The sequence below is a fragment of the Saprolegnia parasitica genome, assembly GCF_000151545.1.
Source record: "Saprolegnia parasitica CBS 223.65 unplaced genomic scaffold supercont2.12, whole genome shotgun sequence".
Lineage (NCBI taxonomy): Eukaryota > Oomycota > Saprolegniomycetes > Saprolegniales > Saprolegniaceae > Saprolegnia > Saprolegnia parasitica.
The window spans coordinates 523,957-539,360 of record NW_012156406.1 but is presented as its reverse complement, the minus strand read 5'-3'; the positions used below and the strand labels follow the sequence as shown (position 1 = coordinate 539,360).

The window sequence follows — 15,404 nt, the reverse complement described above, 5'->3', positions numbered from 1 at the left end:
TGTGAAAGGCTGCCCGGCATGAGCTCTCACACACTGTGTGGCGGACAAGGCGTAGGGGCGACTACTGTGTAGTATGACATCCACTATGGTATACACATGCCAAGCTGTTTCGCCAGTCCTTGCATCCGCCAATCACAACAGACCAAAATGGCCCGCAAGGCAGCGAAGCAGTCGGACGCGATCTCGGAGGCGATCGCGGCCAGCTTTCCCGGCGCGACCGTGCAGAGCAAGCGCGAGCTCTGCTCGCTCTGGGCTGGCTACGGAAGCATCTACCAGGTGTTCCTCTCAAACGGCAATGCAGTCATCGTCAAGTCGATCACGCCACCGCGCTCCAACTCGGTCTCGAACCAACGCAAGCTCCGGTCGTATGAAGTCGAAGGCTACTTTTACGCGCAGCTCGCACCCAAGTCGCTCGCGCGGGTGCCCATGGTGCATGCGATCGAGCGCTACGACGGTCCGAGCTTTTGCTTTGTGCTTGAAGACCTCTCGGCGCCCTTTCCCGACAACACGTACTCGCTGCAAGGCGTCTACTTGGACGCGGCGCTCGACTGGCTGGCCAACTTTCACGCTTCGTACTGGAATCACGCCAACGACGATGATGGCGTCGGGCGCGATGGCGGCTACTGGTACCTCGCGACGCGCCAGGAGGAGCTCGCGTCCATGGGCACCGACAGCCTCGCGACCAAGCTCAAGGCGCAGGCTGCTGCGATTGACGCCAAGACGCGCGACCCGCAGTACGAGACGCTTTTGCACGGCGACGCCAAATCGGCCAACATGCTCTGGAAAAAGGCAACGGATGGCAGCATCACGTGTGCGTGGGTCGACTTCCAGTACGTGGGCCAGGGCCTCGGCGCCCGCGACCTCGCGTACCTTCTCTGCTCGAGCACGAGTCGCTCCGCGCTCCGCGACCTCGATGCGCTCCTCCAGCGCTACTTGGATACGTTCTTGTCGGCGATGGCAACGCTTGGGAAGGACCCGCACGGGTACAACTTGGCCAAGCTCAAGGAGCACTTCCATTGGTGCCTCCTGGACTACGTGCGCTTCATGGCGGGCTGGGGCTTCTGGGGCAACTACGACTGGGCCATTGCCGAAACCAAGCACTTGCTGGCGTAGAGCGATGCGATGCAAGCTCCGAGGCATCTTGAATGAATGGTGTACAACCGCGAAGCTTTTACTTTCACGTACGAGGAGGGCGTAGAGCGAGGCGATGCTAGCGCCGAGTCATCCGAAATGAATGGTGTACTACCACGAAGCTATTGCCACCACGGCAGCGGATCTTGGGTTGATGGTTGACAAGAGCTGCAACGCCTTTCGTGCCATACTAGTACGGTTCACGCCGTCTCTTTGGTGCAGACGACATCAGACAGAGCGGACGAACAAAGGTTGTCGTGGCTGAAAGCGGTGGGTACGCGAATCGAGCTCGCGATGGGGCGTAGAATCAGGCGACGCGCGCATCCTTCCACGGGTCAAAGACGGCCTTGATGTACGCCGTTGGCACCCGCCCACACACGTATGGTTGCAGTTTCCGAGTGGATCTGAGTCATTCTGAGATTGTCCATCGGTGGCGACGAGTTGGACCATGATGCATCGTGCGTTTTTACGCCTGTACGTCATGGTCCAACGTCCAGCACTGGCTCGGATGGTCGCGCATTCGACGAGGAATTGAAGCAAGTTCATTCATTACTCCACTTTGCACTTTGCCTCGCATAAAAGCAATGTACACGGCCTTTCACAGCAAGAGCGAGAACCAGCGTAGCCAACTCTGCTGGACCACCACGTCGTCGTCCATTGGCGGCGACGATCCGTGGCCACGAAAAGAGGCTGACGCACTCCACCTCGAGGTTGTGCAGACGCTACGCTCCCACGCCCGGCCAAGCCTTGTCTCGCAGATAACACCACCACCACCACGGTGTGCCTCAGTACGCGCCTACTACCGCCGCCACCGCCGTCAACTGCTCTGGCTCCTCCTCTACACGGTGGGCAACGCGGCCGCCTTTTGCTTCAAGACGATCCAGTACCCCAAGGACGCGGTCGTCGGCTACGGACTCACGATTGCCCGCGGGTGTGCGCAGGTCGTCATGCTCAACAGCCTCCTCGTACTGCTTCCGCTCTGTCGCTCCGTCTTTGCCCTCGTGCGGCTCGTGCCGGTTCTCTCGTACTATGTGCCGATCGAGCAAGCCTTGGTGTTCCACAAGCTCTCGGGCAGCGTGCTTCTTCTCGCGGGCCTCGTTCACGTCGGCGCACATGTGGGCAACCTTGCCTTCTTTTTCACCCTCCCGCGACCCGCGGACGCGGACGCGTCGTACGTCAAGGCCATGATCCCGCTGCTCCGAGACGCTACAAAAACGTGGCCAGCACTAGGAATGCTGTGCACGTCGCTGCCGTTTTGGACGGGCGGCGCCATGCTCGTCATTGTCACCGTCGCCGTGCCTTTGGCCGTCCTCCCATGCGTTCGGCGGCGGCACTTCAACGTCTTTTGGTACAGCCACCTCTTGTTCCTCCTCTTTCTCGTCTTGCTCTCGTTTCATGGCGCCACGTCATGGTTCAGCACGGCCCAATCGTATCTCTGGATATGGCCGCCGCTTTGTGTGTACCTTCTCGAGCGGCGAGTCCGCGTCGCCAAGCGCGCGATCGACGCGGTGCGTATCTCGGACGTGGTTCGCTTCCGCGACACGCTGCGGTTGCGCCTCGTCAAGCCCAAGAGCTTTGCCTTCGTACCCGGCATGTTTGTCTACGTCAACATCCCGAGCCTCGCGGCGTGCGAGTGGCACCCGTTCACACTCACGTCGGCCCCCGACGACGCGTGGCTCTCGCTGCACATTCGTGTCGCCGGCGACTGGACATTGGCGCTCTACAACCGTGACCTGCTTCCGAACGAGATGCTGTTTCTCGATGGACCTCTCGGCGCGCCCGCAGTCGCATACCGCGAGTACGCGACGATCGTGCTCGTTGGCGGCGGCATTGGGATCACACCGTTCATCTCGATCCTTCGGGACCTTCTCCACGTGTGGAACCGCCACCAGTGCGTCGCCTGTGACCACCTTGTGCACCCGCCGTCGTGCGTGACGCAGCGCGTCCATTTGTTCTGGGTCGCGCGCGAAGAAGAGTCGTTCGAGTGGTTCCACGACACGATGCAGGACGTTGCGCGACTTGACGTCAACGGTATTGTCGATGTGCAGTGCTTTCTGACTGCCAGTGACGCCATGGCCGTCACGACAACCGCGCGCCAAGTGGTGCACCGCGGCCGACCGTCGTGGCCGCATGTTTTTCAACGTCTATCGGTTGCACATGCCGATGACACGATCGGCGTCTTCCACTGCGGCGCCAAGACGATGGCGCGCGACGTCCGAGCTGCGTGCGCGAGCTACAGCAATGCAACGACCCACTTTTCATTCCATGCCGAGCAGTTTGAGTAACACTCGTGTACGCTCTCGTCCTATTGTTTCAATGTATCGAGCTATCAACTTATTTCGAGGGGTGCGTAGACGAGACGGCGGTCGCTTTGGCGCTTGGCCAGCGTGTCGAGCAGCGCGAGCATGTCGAGAGAGAGCTGTCGGCGCTCGGACGCAATCGCGCGCCGCTCCTGCTCGAGCAGCGTCGTCGTCGACGGCACTGCCGAGTACGTGTAGTGTTTCGGGAGCGGCTTGGCTTTGAAGACACGCTGCCGCGCCGCCATGACCTGGAGCGCCTCGACTTTGGCCTGGAAGCGCTCTCGATACCGCTGGCCGCGCTCGGACGTATGGAGATTGGGCATCCGGCCCTTGGTCGCCTTTGTCGTGGTACATGTATTGGAGCTCGCCGTGCCCGTGTTGGTCGCCTTATCGACCATTGGCACGAGCGAGCGCTCGAGTGTGAGAATGTCGTGGTGGTGAGTAATGGCTTCGCCATTTGCCGCCAGCGAAATGCGGTCGTAGCCGCGAAGTGTCAGGAGCGACCGCTTCCGAGCCGCGTGCCACTCGTCGTCGGTCCGGTCGGCGCCGAGGTCGACGGGCGCAGGGCAAAGGCCGCCCATGACCCAGCGACAGGCGAAGGCGACGCTTGCGCAGAGGGACGCGACGCACGCCATTTCTCAAAGTCGGCCGACCATTATGGCTGCTTGCTAGCGGCTCGCAACGCAAGATCTGTTGATCGGTTGGCGCGCTGATTGGTCCACTCAATCCATTGACAGGCTAATCGAACGCCACAAGCGGATGTACTTATTATCGAACTGCAACTTTGGCGTTGGTATTGCCTAACGCGTGCATCTTCCATGCATGTAAACGTCTCTCCTACAGACCTACAGTATCTAAAGCGAGTGAAAGCGGCGTCAACGAACGCAGCGCCATGGACGTAGTCGTCAACGTGTCCCGACGCTGTTGAAGGCAACGGCTAATGTTGCGTGGGTTTAGCCACACGGAAAGGACATTCATTGGTGGTCACGGCGCGGATATTTATCCAATCACGTGCGTGCATCATACTTTTCGATGGCGTCGACCGGGTTCGCCGTCGACGATGGGTCGCGGGCCATGCAGCAGACGATCGAGATCCACTACGACGACGTCGTCCTGAGCTCCGCCGACGTCGCTGCTTTCTACGACGTCCGCGCCACGGCCGCCACCATCGCTGCCAACGGCTACCGCGCTATCGCGCTCCAGTTCCCGGATGCGCTCCTGCCCGACGCGCAAAAGGTGCAGTCGCTGCTCAAGGACGCGCTGCGCGGCCATGAGCTGAGCCGCATCTTCGTACTTGGCGACACGTCGTACGGCAGCTGCTGCGTCGACGAAGTGGCCGCGCAGCACCTCAAGGCGGACGTTGTCGTGCACTATGGTCGCGCGTGCTTGAGCCCGACGTCGACGCTGCCCGTCATCTACGTCTTTGGCAACGCGCCATGCGAGGTTGACCAGGTCTGCGATGGCCTAAACGCGACGCTATGCAGCCTCGAGGAGCCGACGCAGGTCGTCCTCATGTACGAGCCGTGCTACGCGTACATTGCCGCGTCGATGACGTCGGCGCTGGCCGCGCGCCATGCCGCCACATCGTTTGTCTGCAGCGTCATGCGTACCATGTACATTCCAGGTACACCTTCAATCGCTTCCATGGCACAGTATTCTTACATGATGCAGGCGCCACCACGACCGACGACGAGGCGGCCAAGACGACGACGACGATCGGCGGGATGACGGTGCCGATGGCAGCGACCGAGCTCTTCAGCGCGTCGACGACGCTCCTGTACATTGGCAAGGAGACGTCGCACTTGACCAACATCTTGCTGCGCTGCGGCGACACGCCGTGCTACTCGTACAACCCGACGACACAGCTGGCGCGGCTCGAAGGCGCGGGGATCAACCGTACGCTCAACCGCCGGTAGCTAGCACGTGCTTGCATGTCCACTTCATTCTGGGATCGCATGGCGAGTAGGTACTTTCTCGTGCAGCGCGCCAAGGAGGCGCAGATCATCGGCATCCTCATGGGAACGCTCGGTGTTGCCAAGTACCTCGACGTGGTGCACACGATGCAAGACTTGATCGCCAAGTACACACACATCTATCCAACGCGTGTATCCAGTGGATGCATCCAATCTTGTAGGAGCGGTCGCAAGTCGTATACCTTTGTCGTTGGCAAGATCAACGTGCCCAAGCTCTCCAACTTTGCGGAAATCGACCTCTTTGTGCTTGTCGCGTGCCCTGAAAACTCGCTTTTCGACAGCACCGACTATTTTAAACCCATCATTACGCCGTACCCAGCGCTATCTCTAGCCATTTCTCATGCAGACAGCGTAGGTACGAGCTGCAATTGGCACTCGACGACGACGCCGAGTGGACGGCGCAGTACAAGTCGGACTTTGAAGAAGTGCTGCCGGCTCTCGAAGCCACCGCCGCGACGATCGAAGATGCACCAGTCTCGGACGAGCCGTACTTTTCGCTCGTCACGGGCACGTACATGTCGAGCCGCCATGGCGCTGCCTCCGACGACGACGACGAGAATGAGGATGCAGAGAATGACGCCGCGACGACGGCGCTGGTTGCGAAGGACAACCATCAGCTCTCCGTGTACAAGAGCGAAGCCGCCGAGTTTCTCAAGACGCGCGAGTACCGCGGCCTCGAGCCGCGCCTCGGAGAGACCGCCCCGCACGCTGCAGTCCAAGGCGCTATTGGCATTGCGCGCGGCTACGACCACGAGCACTAAAAGTATCAATGTATCGTCGATCTTTCAAGCTGAGACTTGAAGAGGGTAAAGCTCAAACGACCAAGCCAACGAGCGCGGAGATTTCCAACGCCAAGAACGTTGCCATCGTCTCAGGCCGTCTCAGGAGGGCGACTCACTACACTAAGAACTCGGATATGTCTCGGCCAACGCCTTTTCTCGCAGGCAAAGCGTCTTCGCGGCTTCTCCGCCAACGGCCAACCGACGCGCTCGAAGCGTCAAGTTGCCACAACGCAATTCGCCATGCGCGCGTCGCTGTATTGGCTCGCTCCCTTTGCGCTCGCGGTGGCCGCAACCGACGTACCAATCGACGTCGGCGTCGGCTGTGTCTACGACTCTACCACCGCGTACCCCGGCCCGATGGACGATAAGAGGTCGCCCGCGTTTGTATGGACCGTCTCAAACGCCACCGCCACGTTCGTGAGACTGCGTTTTGATGGGTTTGCATTGCCACCCAACGACTATGTGCGCCTCTCGTCGCTCGAAGTCAACAGCACTGAGGGTCCATTGGTGCTCTCGGGTCGCAACTACTCGGGGTCGTTTGACGCGCCGGCGATTGCCACGACGAGCCTCCGCGTCGAGCTCTTCACGACCCATCGTCACCCATTCACAAGCAGCAACGAGAGCACCCATTGCTACGGCTTCCGTCTTGGCTCGTACAACACCGAGATCGAACGAACGCGCAGCGAGAGCATTTGCGGCAAGAAAGATCGCTCGGTCGACGCCATCTGCCTAGAGGGCAACCCGGTCGTGTTTCAACGGTCCAAAGCGATCGCTCGGCTCGTTATTCGGCGCAAGAACCAACTCTTTGGCTGCACGGGCTGGCTCCTCGGGTGCGAGGGCCACCTCATGACCAACCACCACTGCATCTTTGACGCTTTGGACGCGAGCAACACCAAAATCGAGTTTCTAGCGCAGGCCAAAAGCTGTCCCGGGCCCGCTGGCACCGAAGTCTGCAACCGCGCGCTGTCGTGCCGCGGCCAAGAGTACACGGGCGCCATCACGTTTGTCACGACCAACGCACGGCTCGACTACACGCTCCTCAAGCTCGACACTTCGGTTGCGACGACGTATGGGTACCTCAAACTCCGACCGTCGGGGCCCCGCCTCGGCGAGCCCGCGTACCTTATAACCCACCCCATGGCATGGGGCAAGCGCATCGCGTTCAAGGACGCCAACGGCACGGCGCTCCTCCGCGTGGGCTCGGATACGCAGGTGAGCTACGACCTCGACACGCAGAAGATGTCGTCCGGATCCCCGGTGCTCTCGTTCCTTGACCACTCGGTCGTGGCCCTCCACCACGCGGGCTACGTCTTCTGCCCCAACCTCGGCATTATGAGCCACCTCCTGCACAACGACTTGGTCACGCGCCAGATCCTGCCGAGCTACTGCGACAAGCCGGTGTAGCCAGATCGACTAACGGCACGACCCAACGATGGTTTTCTCAAGCACATGCATGTTGTTGATACGTTGTGGCCAGAAACGAAGGACAATCTAGGGCTTGCGGGGGCGAAGGCGGGCGCGGAGCTCGCCGCTGTTCATCTCGGCCATCTCGCGCGAGACGACGTCGGCCATGTTGATGCCGCGTTGGAGACCGTCGTCGGCTTCGGCGAGCATGCCCGAGAGCACACGCTTGGCGTACCCCTCGCTCGTGACGGGCGCCGAGCTCCCAAAGCCGATCGCGAGCGTAAAGTTCATTTTCGGGAGTCGCAAGACGACCTCTTGCTCGTCAATCTAGCAAGCATGGACGATGAGACATGATGCACTTCGGGATAGGCCCATACCGAGACGACGGACGCGCCTTCCGCGAGGTCTTCCGTGACGCTGCCGTAGTACATGGCAAACTGGCGCGAGCCGTCAAACGCTTCTTCGTTCATGAAGCGCACGAGGTTTTCACGGGCGTCGGCGTCCAAATACGACTGGTACTTGCCTAGTTACACTTTATGAGTCCGCAAGACGCAGAGTGGTGCGTACCTTCGTCGCTGGCCGTGTAGAGCGACGCGAGCAGCATGAGCTGGCTGAGCTGCAAGACGAGCGACGACGCGTCGGTCGACGGGAACGTGTTGAAGGCAAACTCGACCATGATGAGGATCTTGGCCTTGAAGATCAATGGCACGTTCGTCTTCCAGACCAAGTACGGCAGCGTCGGGTAGTACCACGCGTAAAACTGGTAGTGGAGCGTCCGCGCAAAGCAAATGCCGACAAAGTTGATGGCGAAGAGCGACGTGACGATGCGCTCGGCGCGGATCGGCTGGCGGTCGCTACACACACAGCTACGTACGCGTAGATGCGACAAGAGGCGACGTACGTGAGCGAGAAGGGCTGGTAAAAGAGGTAGCGCCAGCTGTTGGGCGCGGCAAAAAAGTACTTTTGCAAGAAGAGGGCCAAGAAAAGGACGTGGCACGCGAGCAGCGCGATCGAGAGCCCCTTGGAGACAAAGACTTCTTCCGAGACGAAGCGCCAGTTGACCGTCCACTCGTACGTAAAGACGCGGCTAAACTCGAACGCCTTTGTGACGTAGCTCCACCAGTTGTGGTTGAGGAACGGCAGTGCGAGCGCGACTTGGACGGCGGCGCAGATCGAGAGGTACCCGAGGGTGCGGAGGACACCGGACGACTGCAGCAGCAGGAAAAAGACGCCGGGCGCGAAGAGGAGGACGTTCATCTTGATCGAGACAGCGATGCTGTAGAGCACGCAGCCGTACCGCCACTGCTGCCGGCAGAAGAGGTACACAGCGAGAAAGAGGAACATCATGGCCACGCCGTCGTTGAAGAGGCGCAGCATGTAGATCGAGTGGAGGCGCTTGGACGTACAGACAAGCATGGCCGTCCACGGCGGACACATGCGTGCGCGGTAGAAGATCGCAAAAATCGTGGCCACCATGACGAGGTAGAAGCCGAGAAAGATATATTGCGCTACGCCAGCGACAACATTGCATGAGCGAAGACGAAGACGAGGCAATCCATGGTACCGAGGCGGATGTTGGCGCCGTTGTTGGTCACGCTGTGCAGCAGCGAAAAGATGTACACGTGGCCAGCAGGGTACACGAGCGGCCCCGTGCCACCGCGGATCTTGACGTAGTCGCGCTCACCGCCCTTGAAAAGCTCGACCTGCTCCATGTAGGCCTTCCAGTCAATCTCCGTGTCTATCATCGCAGCATGAGCCATCCGAGCGCCAGCCTCATGGACGTCGACGTACACGGAATCTTTTGGATGATGGCGTAGCCGAGGCCCGCTTCGAGCAGCAGTAGAAAGGCGGCCATGTACTTGAAGTACCGGTAGCTCCAGAGAATGTCGTACGCGAACGAGAGCGCGCGGTTGAGGTTCGAGACCTTCTTGACATCCTTGTCGATGCGCGTTGCGCGCTTCTCGCCGCGGAGCTTGGTCGACCGCTGCTGTGCCATGACCGTGCAAAAGGCAAACTGAACCACTTAGCGGCCAGCTGGCGTCGACTAAAAACACGCCATTTTCGACAGAAGGCGACTAACCGACCACACGGCAGCGCGACTCGACCTCGTACGCAGCAGCCAGGCACAGGGCAGCACGAAAGCACGCACACGACAAAGCCCAGGCGGTCCATCTCGCATATTGCAGCAGCCCAAGGTATGCCCGCGGAACGTGGGACAACAAGCGTGTTGAGTGGCGTGCGAATAGACATACCACGTGCATGCGTGTAATGCTCGTTGGAGGAAGAAGTTTTGGCGTATCCTTGTGACACATGCGGGCCAAAGTTTGCCGCCAAGTGCGCCAGCACCGCAAGCAAGACTCGCTACAGTACTCCTCGTAGCAGAATACCATCTCGCACGCCAGCGCAGTGGCCATGTAGCCACAGTCGCCTTCATCACTCGAGCAACGAGCGATCTACGACGTGCCCTTGTCGGTTTCTGCCACGTGGCACGCTCTCGGACAGCCAAGGCGACATGGACGGTCCGCAAAGCTCCAGGACCAGCGACGACACGTGCGCCGAGGCCAGTGTGCATCGCGCTGTCTCCAAGGTGGCAAGCTGCACGAGGAAGACGTCGTTCAAGATGGTATTGGTGTTAGGCGTCGGCGTCCGATTTCTTTTTGAATTGGCGCTTGGCTTTGCCGAGCTCGCACATATTTACGTTGTGGGCGAACCGCAGCGAGCAGAGGCTCTCGCCCGTTGACTCGATCGTCGGCGAGAGGTTCACCTACACAGATAGATATATCGTTTCCTCTCTATGGCAGTCGTACCATCATCAGCGTCTTGCCGTCGCCCGACAAGCAGCTCTGTAATAAATACGTCAGCTTGGAGTTGCGAAATGGCACCTAGTCGCACACAATTCCACCTAAAAACATTGCGTTTGGTCGGCGTACGTGGCTGTTTTTGAGTGCAATCGCATTGAAGACGTCGGTGAGCGCACTGAGGCTCTTGTTGATGGCTTGCGCCTCCTTGAGTCTCTCGCCGGTCGCGCCCGACCGCGAGATGCGCTCGCTGCCCGCCAAATCGACGAGGTTCAAACGACCTTCGAGCACGACACCTTGCTCGTCGTTCGTGCCTACTCGCAGACGATACGTCTCTTCCTTCTAAGGAGAATGGACGAAGCACCCTTGAGGTAGAGCGAAAAGACGCTGTGCGAGCGCGACGACTGCTCGTTCATGTCGGTAGCCGCGACACTCCGAAGGCGCGACGCCCGCTCCATGAGGCCTTCGACGTCCCGCACGGCGTGGATCTCGACGAGGGTGAGGTCGGGCACGGTCACACCGCCGTGCTTTTCGAGCATCTTGATCGTGAGCGACTTTTGCGCGTCTTCCTTCTTGGCGAGGAGGTCTCGGACAGCTTCGTTGTAAATCTCGAGGAACGACGCATGGAGCGTATAGCGCCAGCCCGCTTCTTGGTTCTTGGAGCATTCGTCCAAGATTTTCTCGATCGAGCGCGGGATGATGCCACGCATTTGGCCGTTGCCACTGCCTTGCATCTAGTACACGTCATTCGTGCTCAACCCACACCCATCGTCAAGCGTTCGTTGATGCAGTACCGTATGGGTCTTGCCCGACCCGGTTTGGCCATACGAGAAGAGGCACACTTGGTACCCGTCAATGGCCGACTGCACGAATTCTGAGACTTCGTCAAAGACCGCCTCCTGGCCCGTCACAGCGGGGAAGACGCGGTCAAAGGTAAAACTATGCGACTCCTTCTCGCGCTTGATCTTCATCGTCACGCCGTCCACGTCGCATTGAATCGCCGACTCGGTCGCGGGGCCGTCCGACGGCAAGAACGGCCGCGTACGGGCAAAGACTCGGACGTTGCCTCGAAGCTCTTGGATCGTGTTGTGCAGCTTGCGCCGCAGCATCTCGCCCTCTTTGACCTTGGCCGTGAGCTCGGCGATCGCTGCGTCCTTGGCCTCCATGGTTTGAAGCCCGGTCGTCGTCGCTTCTTTGAGCCGGAGCTTGAGCACATCGGCTTCGCGCTGGGCCGTAATGAGCGCGGCCATCTCGACCATGTTTTGGTGTTCCTGCGTTTCATGCCACTTGGTCTTCCATGTGTGGAGCTCGCTCTCGAGGCTCACGTTGGCCTCGCGCAGCGCCTCCATCTCGATCGCGAGCGCATGCGCTGCCTTGGCCTTTTCGGATGCAAGTTGCAGTCGATCGGCTTCAAATTTGGCCTTGTCGCTTCCGTGTTGTGCGAGCAAGCGTTCCATCTCGGACCGAATGGCCTTGGACTCGGCGTACACGGCCATGAGCTCCTTCTGCGACTCGCGCTGCTGCGCTTCGAGCACCTGCCGGACGCCCTTCTCTGCGAACGCGATGCGTTCTTGCTCAGTGAGCTCGGCTTTCGCAATCGCGCAGGCCTCGGCCGACTCTCTCGCGAGCGCGACGGCTTCGTGCTTGGCCGCTTCGCTCGCCTAGAATAGACGGCATCCGATCGTCGTTTGTCTTGGAAGGGTACAATGTGTACTACCTCGAGCTCGCTCGTGAGGCGCTGGATCGTGGCCGACGTCTCGGCCGACGACTCTTCGATCGCTTTGCTCTTGGACTCGATCGACGCGAGCTTCTCAGAGAGCGCTTTGTTCTCGTTGGCGAGGCGCTCGTTCGTGCTCATCGCAAAGGCCTGCATGTCACGCATGCTCTTGAGCGTCCCCGACGCATCCTCTTCCTTGCGCGTCAGCTGCGCACGTACGAGCGCGAGCTCGTTCACGGCCGCGTCGCGCTGGGCCTCCAATTGGACCTTGTCGTTCTGGAGGGCGGCGACGCGGAGGTCGTGCTCGGCACGGAGCTGCTCGAGCTGGGCGGTGACTTGCGACCGCTGCGTCGACAGCGTCACTTTACTCGCGAGCTCGTCCTGGAGCTTGGCGTTGACATCGTGGGCTTGCTTTTGGAACGCGTCCTTTTCCTTGATGGCGGCGTCGAGCGCATGCTTGAGTTCGTCGATCTGTGCTTGCAGACTTGCGACGATGTCGCTGCGCGACGCTTCGTTCTCTCGGATCCGCAGCAAATCCTGCTTGGCCAAGCTTGTCTGCAGCACAATTGCTTGGTCGAGCTGGACAGCTTCGAGCTCAAATTTCTTGGCCTACAGAGAAGAACGCGATGTGATGGGATTGGAGGCGACGAGAGAGTGTATGGAACCTGCTCTTCGAGGGTCCGAAGCAGCCCACGGAGTTCTGTTACTGTCGATCGCTGCTCTTCGCAGCGACCCTTGTAGTCGAACGGCTTTAGCTTGGTGCGACGAGGCTTGGCGACATCGTCGATACGGCCGAGGTCTTGCATGACCTCGTTGAAGCGCGCGGCCACCGACGGCAGAGACGCACTCGTCGACGTTTCAGGTACCGCGTCAGGTGGCGCATCGAGCGCTCCTCTGGAAGCGCTGCGTGTCGACGGCGCAGGCATTGCGCTGGGCGGCTTGAGGGAGGACCGTGGTCGCTGCAACGACCCTGCCTTCTTCTTGATCGAGCCCTCGCCCGCTACGACATGCAATAAGAACTGGTCGTCGTTTCAAAGACTTGACGTCTCAGTACACGGTACCTGCGTTGGCAGCGCGATCGTTCTCGTCCTGGTTGGAGAGCGCCTTGGCAACCTTGGATGGCACCGGGAGGCCTGACTTGGCCATGCGTGGCGGCTTGAGGCCGCTCGGGCGACGACGCGCGTCGCTGCTGCCGAGGTTGGGGCTCTTGGCAGGTGGAGCGGCGCTACCGGCGTCGCCAGCTGCGTCTCCGATGACGAGCGGCTCCATGGCCTCCCGCGGCCGCTTCGAGGACGTCGCCATGCTCACGTGCTTTGTCCAAGGTTGAAAACTCCGGTTCAAAAATTCAAAAAACCGCTGCTCTCATTTTAGCCAATCAAATTTCACCAAAAGCGCCGACCGACGCTCGCCACCGTCTCCGGCACGGACGTTGCGGCGGGTAGCAAGGCAGCGCCGCGTCCGAGCTCCATGAAGCCGTGCGTCGAGAGCTGTTTCAAGCCCATTCCATGCGCAGCTCATGCACGAGGCCATGGCCGACACGGCCTACATCATGGGCTGCACGAGGACGCGCTACATGGCGTTGCAGTGGTGCCAGGAGTTCGCTCGACGTCTACCTTAGCTAGCAGCTAGAGCCAAACGACATATGACGCATTATCAATCAAGTTAGCGCGAACGCAGGCAGTGACACATGGCCTCGGCGTTGACGGCTCAGCCCCAGAACGCGCCGACGATGTCATCGTCGAGCTCCACGTCACTGCCGTCCGTCGACTCGGGCACGATCGGCGACAGCGTTACCGTCAGCGGGTGGCTCGTCGATGGCTTGGGCGTCGGTGTCGGCGGGCGCGGGCGGCGCGTTGGCAACGGGCTTTTCGTGGTCGGGCGTGCGGTCTTGGTCTGCGTCGGTGGCTTCGTTGGTCGCACGATTTTCGGAAACGATACGCTCGCCGCAACGTTGCACGTGCCGGCGCCACCGACGCTGCGCTCGAGTCGCATGTCGCCGCCCTCGCCCCAGTTGGCGCCCCACGAGTTGCGGACCTTGAAGTAGGGCAGCCCGCTGTCGTCGTCGAGACCATAGCCGACCGCGAGAACCGCGTGGTCCGAGCGCACATCCGGGCACGCCGAGATGACGCCGCTGAGGTACAGGCGCCACACGTCGTTCTCGCCCGCGACGGTCACACTCACGGGCTGCACGCGCAGCTGCGCCTCGAGCGCCGACTCGCCCGCAATGTTGATCGTCGCACCGACCGCCAACGACACGGACGAGTTGCATGTGGCGGTGCAGGTACCAGTGTCGCCCGAGAGGCCCGACGTGTATGGAAGCGCCGACGTCGAGCACAGATGTTGCTGCTGCGACACGATCCAGTCGATCGCGCCCTCGACGGTCCCGCCGTTGCAGCCGTCCGAGCCGTCGTTCGTCGAGCAGCTCGTGACGTGCTGGTCCGAGATGTCGGGCAAAACACCGGTTGCAATGCAGTGCGCCGACGCCACGACGCCGGTCGCCGCAAACGCCCAGCAGCTGCCGCACGCGCCTTGGTTCTTGGGTGGGAGCACGCACGTCTTCGTGTTGCCTGCCGTCCAGTCGATGGCGTCGGTGGCGTTCGCAATGCCAGCGCTTGCCTCCGGCGTCGGCGACGCCGCTAACAGCGGGCCCGAGACGTACCGAGTAAACTCGGCGTTGGTGAGCAGCGCAAACTTGGTCAAGTGGCTAAAGGTCGCGTACGGGTTGGACACGCGCAGCTCGGGCACCTTCTCCTTGGACGCCTTCAAGCGCGCGAGGAGGTGGTCCTGGGACACGGCGCCGACCATCGACTCGCGGACACGATCGTCGTTGCCAAACTCGCGCTGCCAGAGCGACAAGTCCCGCAAGAGCTCCCGTCGCTCGGCATCGGAGATATCGAGCGCGGGCATGGCCGTCGCTGACAGCAGCAGCAGCAGAAGCAGCAGAAGCGAAGCACCGCGCATGATGGGATCCCGAGAGGCGCCGTTGAAAAGTGAACTCCTCGATGCAAGCGGCCCACGAGGCGACCACAACTTCAACCGTAAGAACGTGGCGACAACGACACCAATGCGTCGACGCTGCAAGTGTCATACCAAGCAGTGCCTGTTAGCCTCCGGTTCGAGCGACGGCGAGTAGCCAGCTGGCGTTCGCTCGGAGCGTGGGATGGTGAGACGCCGCCTCGTCAGGATCAGCGGGCAAGATGCCATCGGTCGACCGACGTGTTGAGACTGGTTGGCCCACGTAAAGGCACCACAATGGGCTTGACGTACTAGCAGCCACGCACCGGCGTCATCGAGACGGT

The 15,404-nt window shown here is 60.7% G+C and overlaps 8 protein-coding genes across 8 annotated transcripts; 4 read left to right on the top strand and 4 right to left on the bottom strand.

The window, feature by feature from the left end:
- Positions 1-147: 147 nt before the first annotated feature.
- SPRG_04778 (hypothetical protein) lies at positions 148-1,113 on the top strand (the record flags this gene model as incomplete). The annotated part of the gene is made up of 1 exon (XM_012343181.1): positions 148-1,113. The coding sequence occupies one exon, from the start codon at positions 148-150 to the stop codon at positions 1,111-1,113; it is 966 nt and encodes a 321-aa protein (XP_012198571.1).
- A 602-nt stretch (positions 1,114-1,715) lies between these two features.
- On the top strand, positions 1,716-3,416 carry SPRG_04777 (hypothetical protein; the record flags this gene model as incomplete). Its single annotated transcript, XM_012343180.1, has 1 exon — positions 1,716-3,416. The coding sequence occupies one exon, from the start codon at positions 1,716-1,718 to the stop codon at positions 3,414-3,416; it is 1,701 nt and encodes a 566-aa protein (XP_012198570.1).
- Positions 3,417-3,460: 44 nt separating this feature from the next.
- Positions 3,461-4,066, bottom strand: SPRG_04776 (hypothetical protein; the record flags this gene model as incomplete). Its single annotated transcript, XM_012343179.1, has 1 exon — positions 3,461-4,066. The coding sequence occupies one exon, from the start codon at positions 4,064-4,066 to the stop codon at positions 3,461-3,463; it is 606 nt and encodes a 201-aa protein (XP_012198569.1).
- Positions 4,067-4,463: 397 nt separating this feature from the next.
- SPRG_04775 (diphthamide biosynthesis protein 2) lies at positions 4,464-6,198 on the top strand (the record flags this gene model as incomplete). Its single annotated transcript, XM_012343178.1, has 5 exons — positions 4,464-5,055; positions 5,103-5,343; positions 5,398-5,511; positions 5,566-5,715; positions 5,760-6,198. 5 exons carry the CDS (start codon positions 4,464-4,466, stop codon positions 6,163-6,165), a joined length of 1,503 nt encoding a protein of 500 aa, XP_012198568.1. The 3' UTR covers positions 6,166-6,198.
- A 228-nt stretch (positions 6,199-6,426) lies between these two features.
- SPRG_04774 (hypothetical protein) lies at positions 6,427-7,590 on the top strand (the record flags this gene model as incomplete). The annotated part of the gene is made up of 1 exon (XM_012343177.1): positions 6,427-7,590. The coding sequence occupies one exon, from the start codon at positions 6,427-6,429 to the stop codon at positions 7,588-7,590; it is 1,164 nt and encodes a 387-aa protein (XP_012198567.1).
- Positions 7,591-7,624: 34 nt separating this feature from the next.
- On the bottom strand, positions 7,625-9,591 carry SPRG_04773 (hypothetical protein). Its single transcript, XM_012343176.1, has 6 exons — positions 9,382-9,591; positions 9,155-9,328; positions 8,492-9,098; positions 8,158-8,444; positions 7,968-8,113; positions 7,625-7,917 (listed from the first exon to the last, which is right to left on the bottom strand). The coding sequence occupies exons 1-6, from the start codon at positions 9,584-9,586 to the stop codon at positions 7,678-7,680; spliced, it is 1,659 nt and encodes a 552-aa protein (XP_012198566.1). The 5' UTR covers positions 9,587-9,591; the 3' UTR covers positions 7,625-7,677.
- A 606-nt stretch (positions 9,592-10,197) lies between these two features.
- On the bottom strand, positions 10,198-13,437 carry SPRG_04772 (hypothetical protein). The gene is made up of 8 exons (XM_012343175.1): positions 13,167-13,437; positions 12,771-13,105; positions 12,106-12,714; positions 11,183-12,049; positions 10,753-11,122; positions 10,521-10,702; positions 10,398-10,472; positions 10,198-10,354 (listed from the first exon to the last, which is right to left on the bottom strand). The coding sequence occupies exons 1-8, from the start codon at positions 13,405-13,407 to the stop codon at positions 10,223-10,225; spliced, it is 2,811 nt and encodes a 936-aa protein (XP_012198565.1). The 5' UTR covers positions 13,408-13,437; the 3' UTR covers positions 10,198-10,222.
- A 375-nt stretch (positions 13,438-13,812) lies between these two features.
- SPRG_04771 (hypothetical protein) lies at positions 13,813-15,066 on the bottom strand (the record flags this gene model as incomplete). Its single annotated transcript, XM_012343174.1, has 1 exon — positions 13,813-15,066. One exon carries the CDS (start codon positions 15,064-15,066, stop codon positions 13,813-13,815), a length of 1,254 nt encoding a protein of 417 aa, XP_012198564.1.
- Positions 15,067-15,404: the final 338 nt, after the last annotated feature.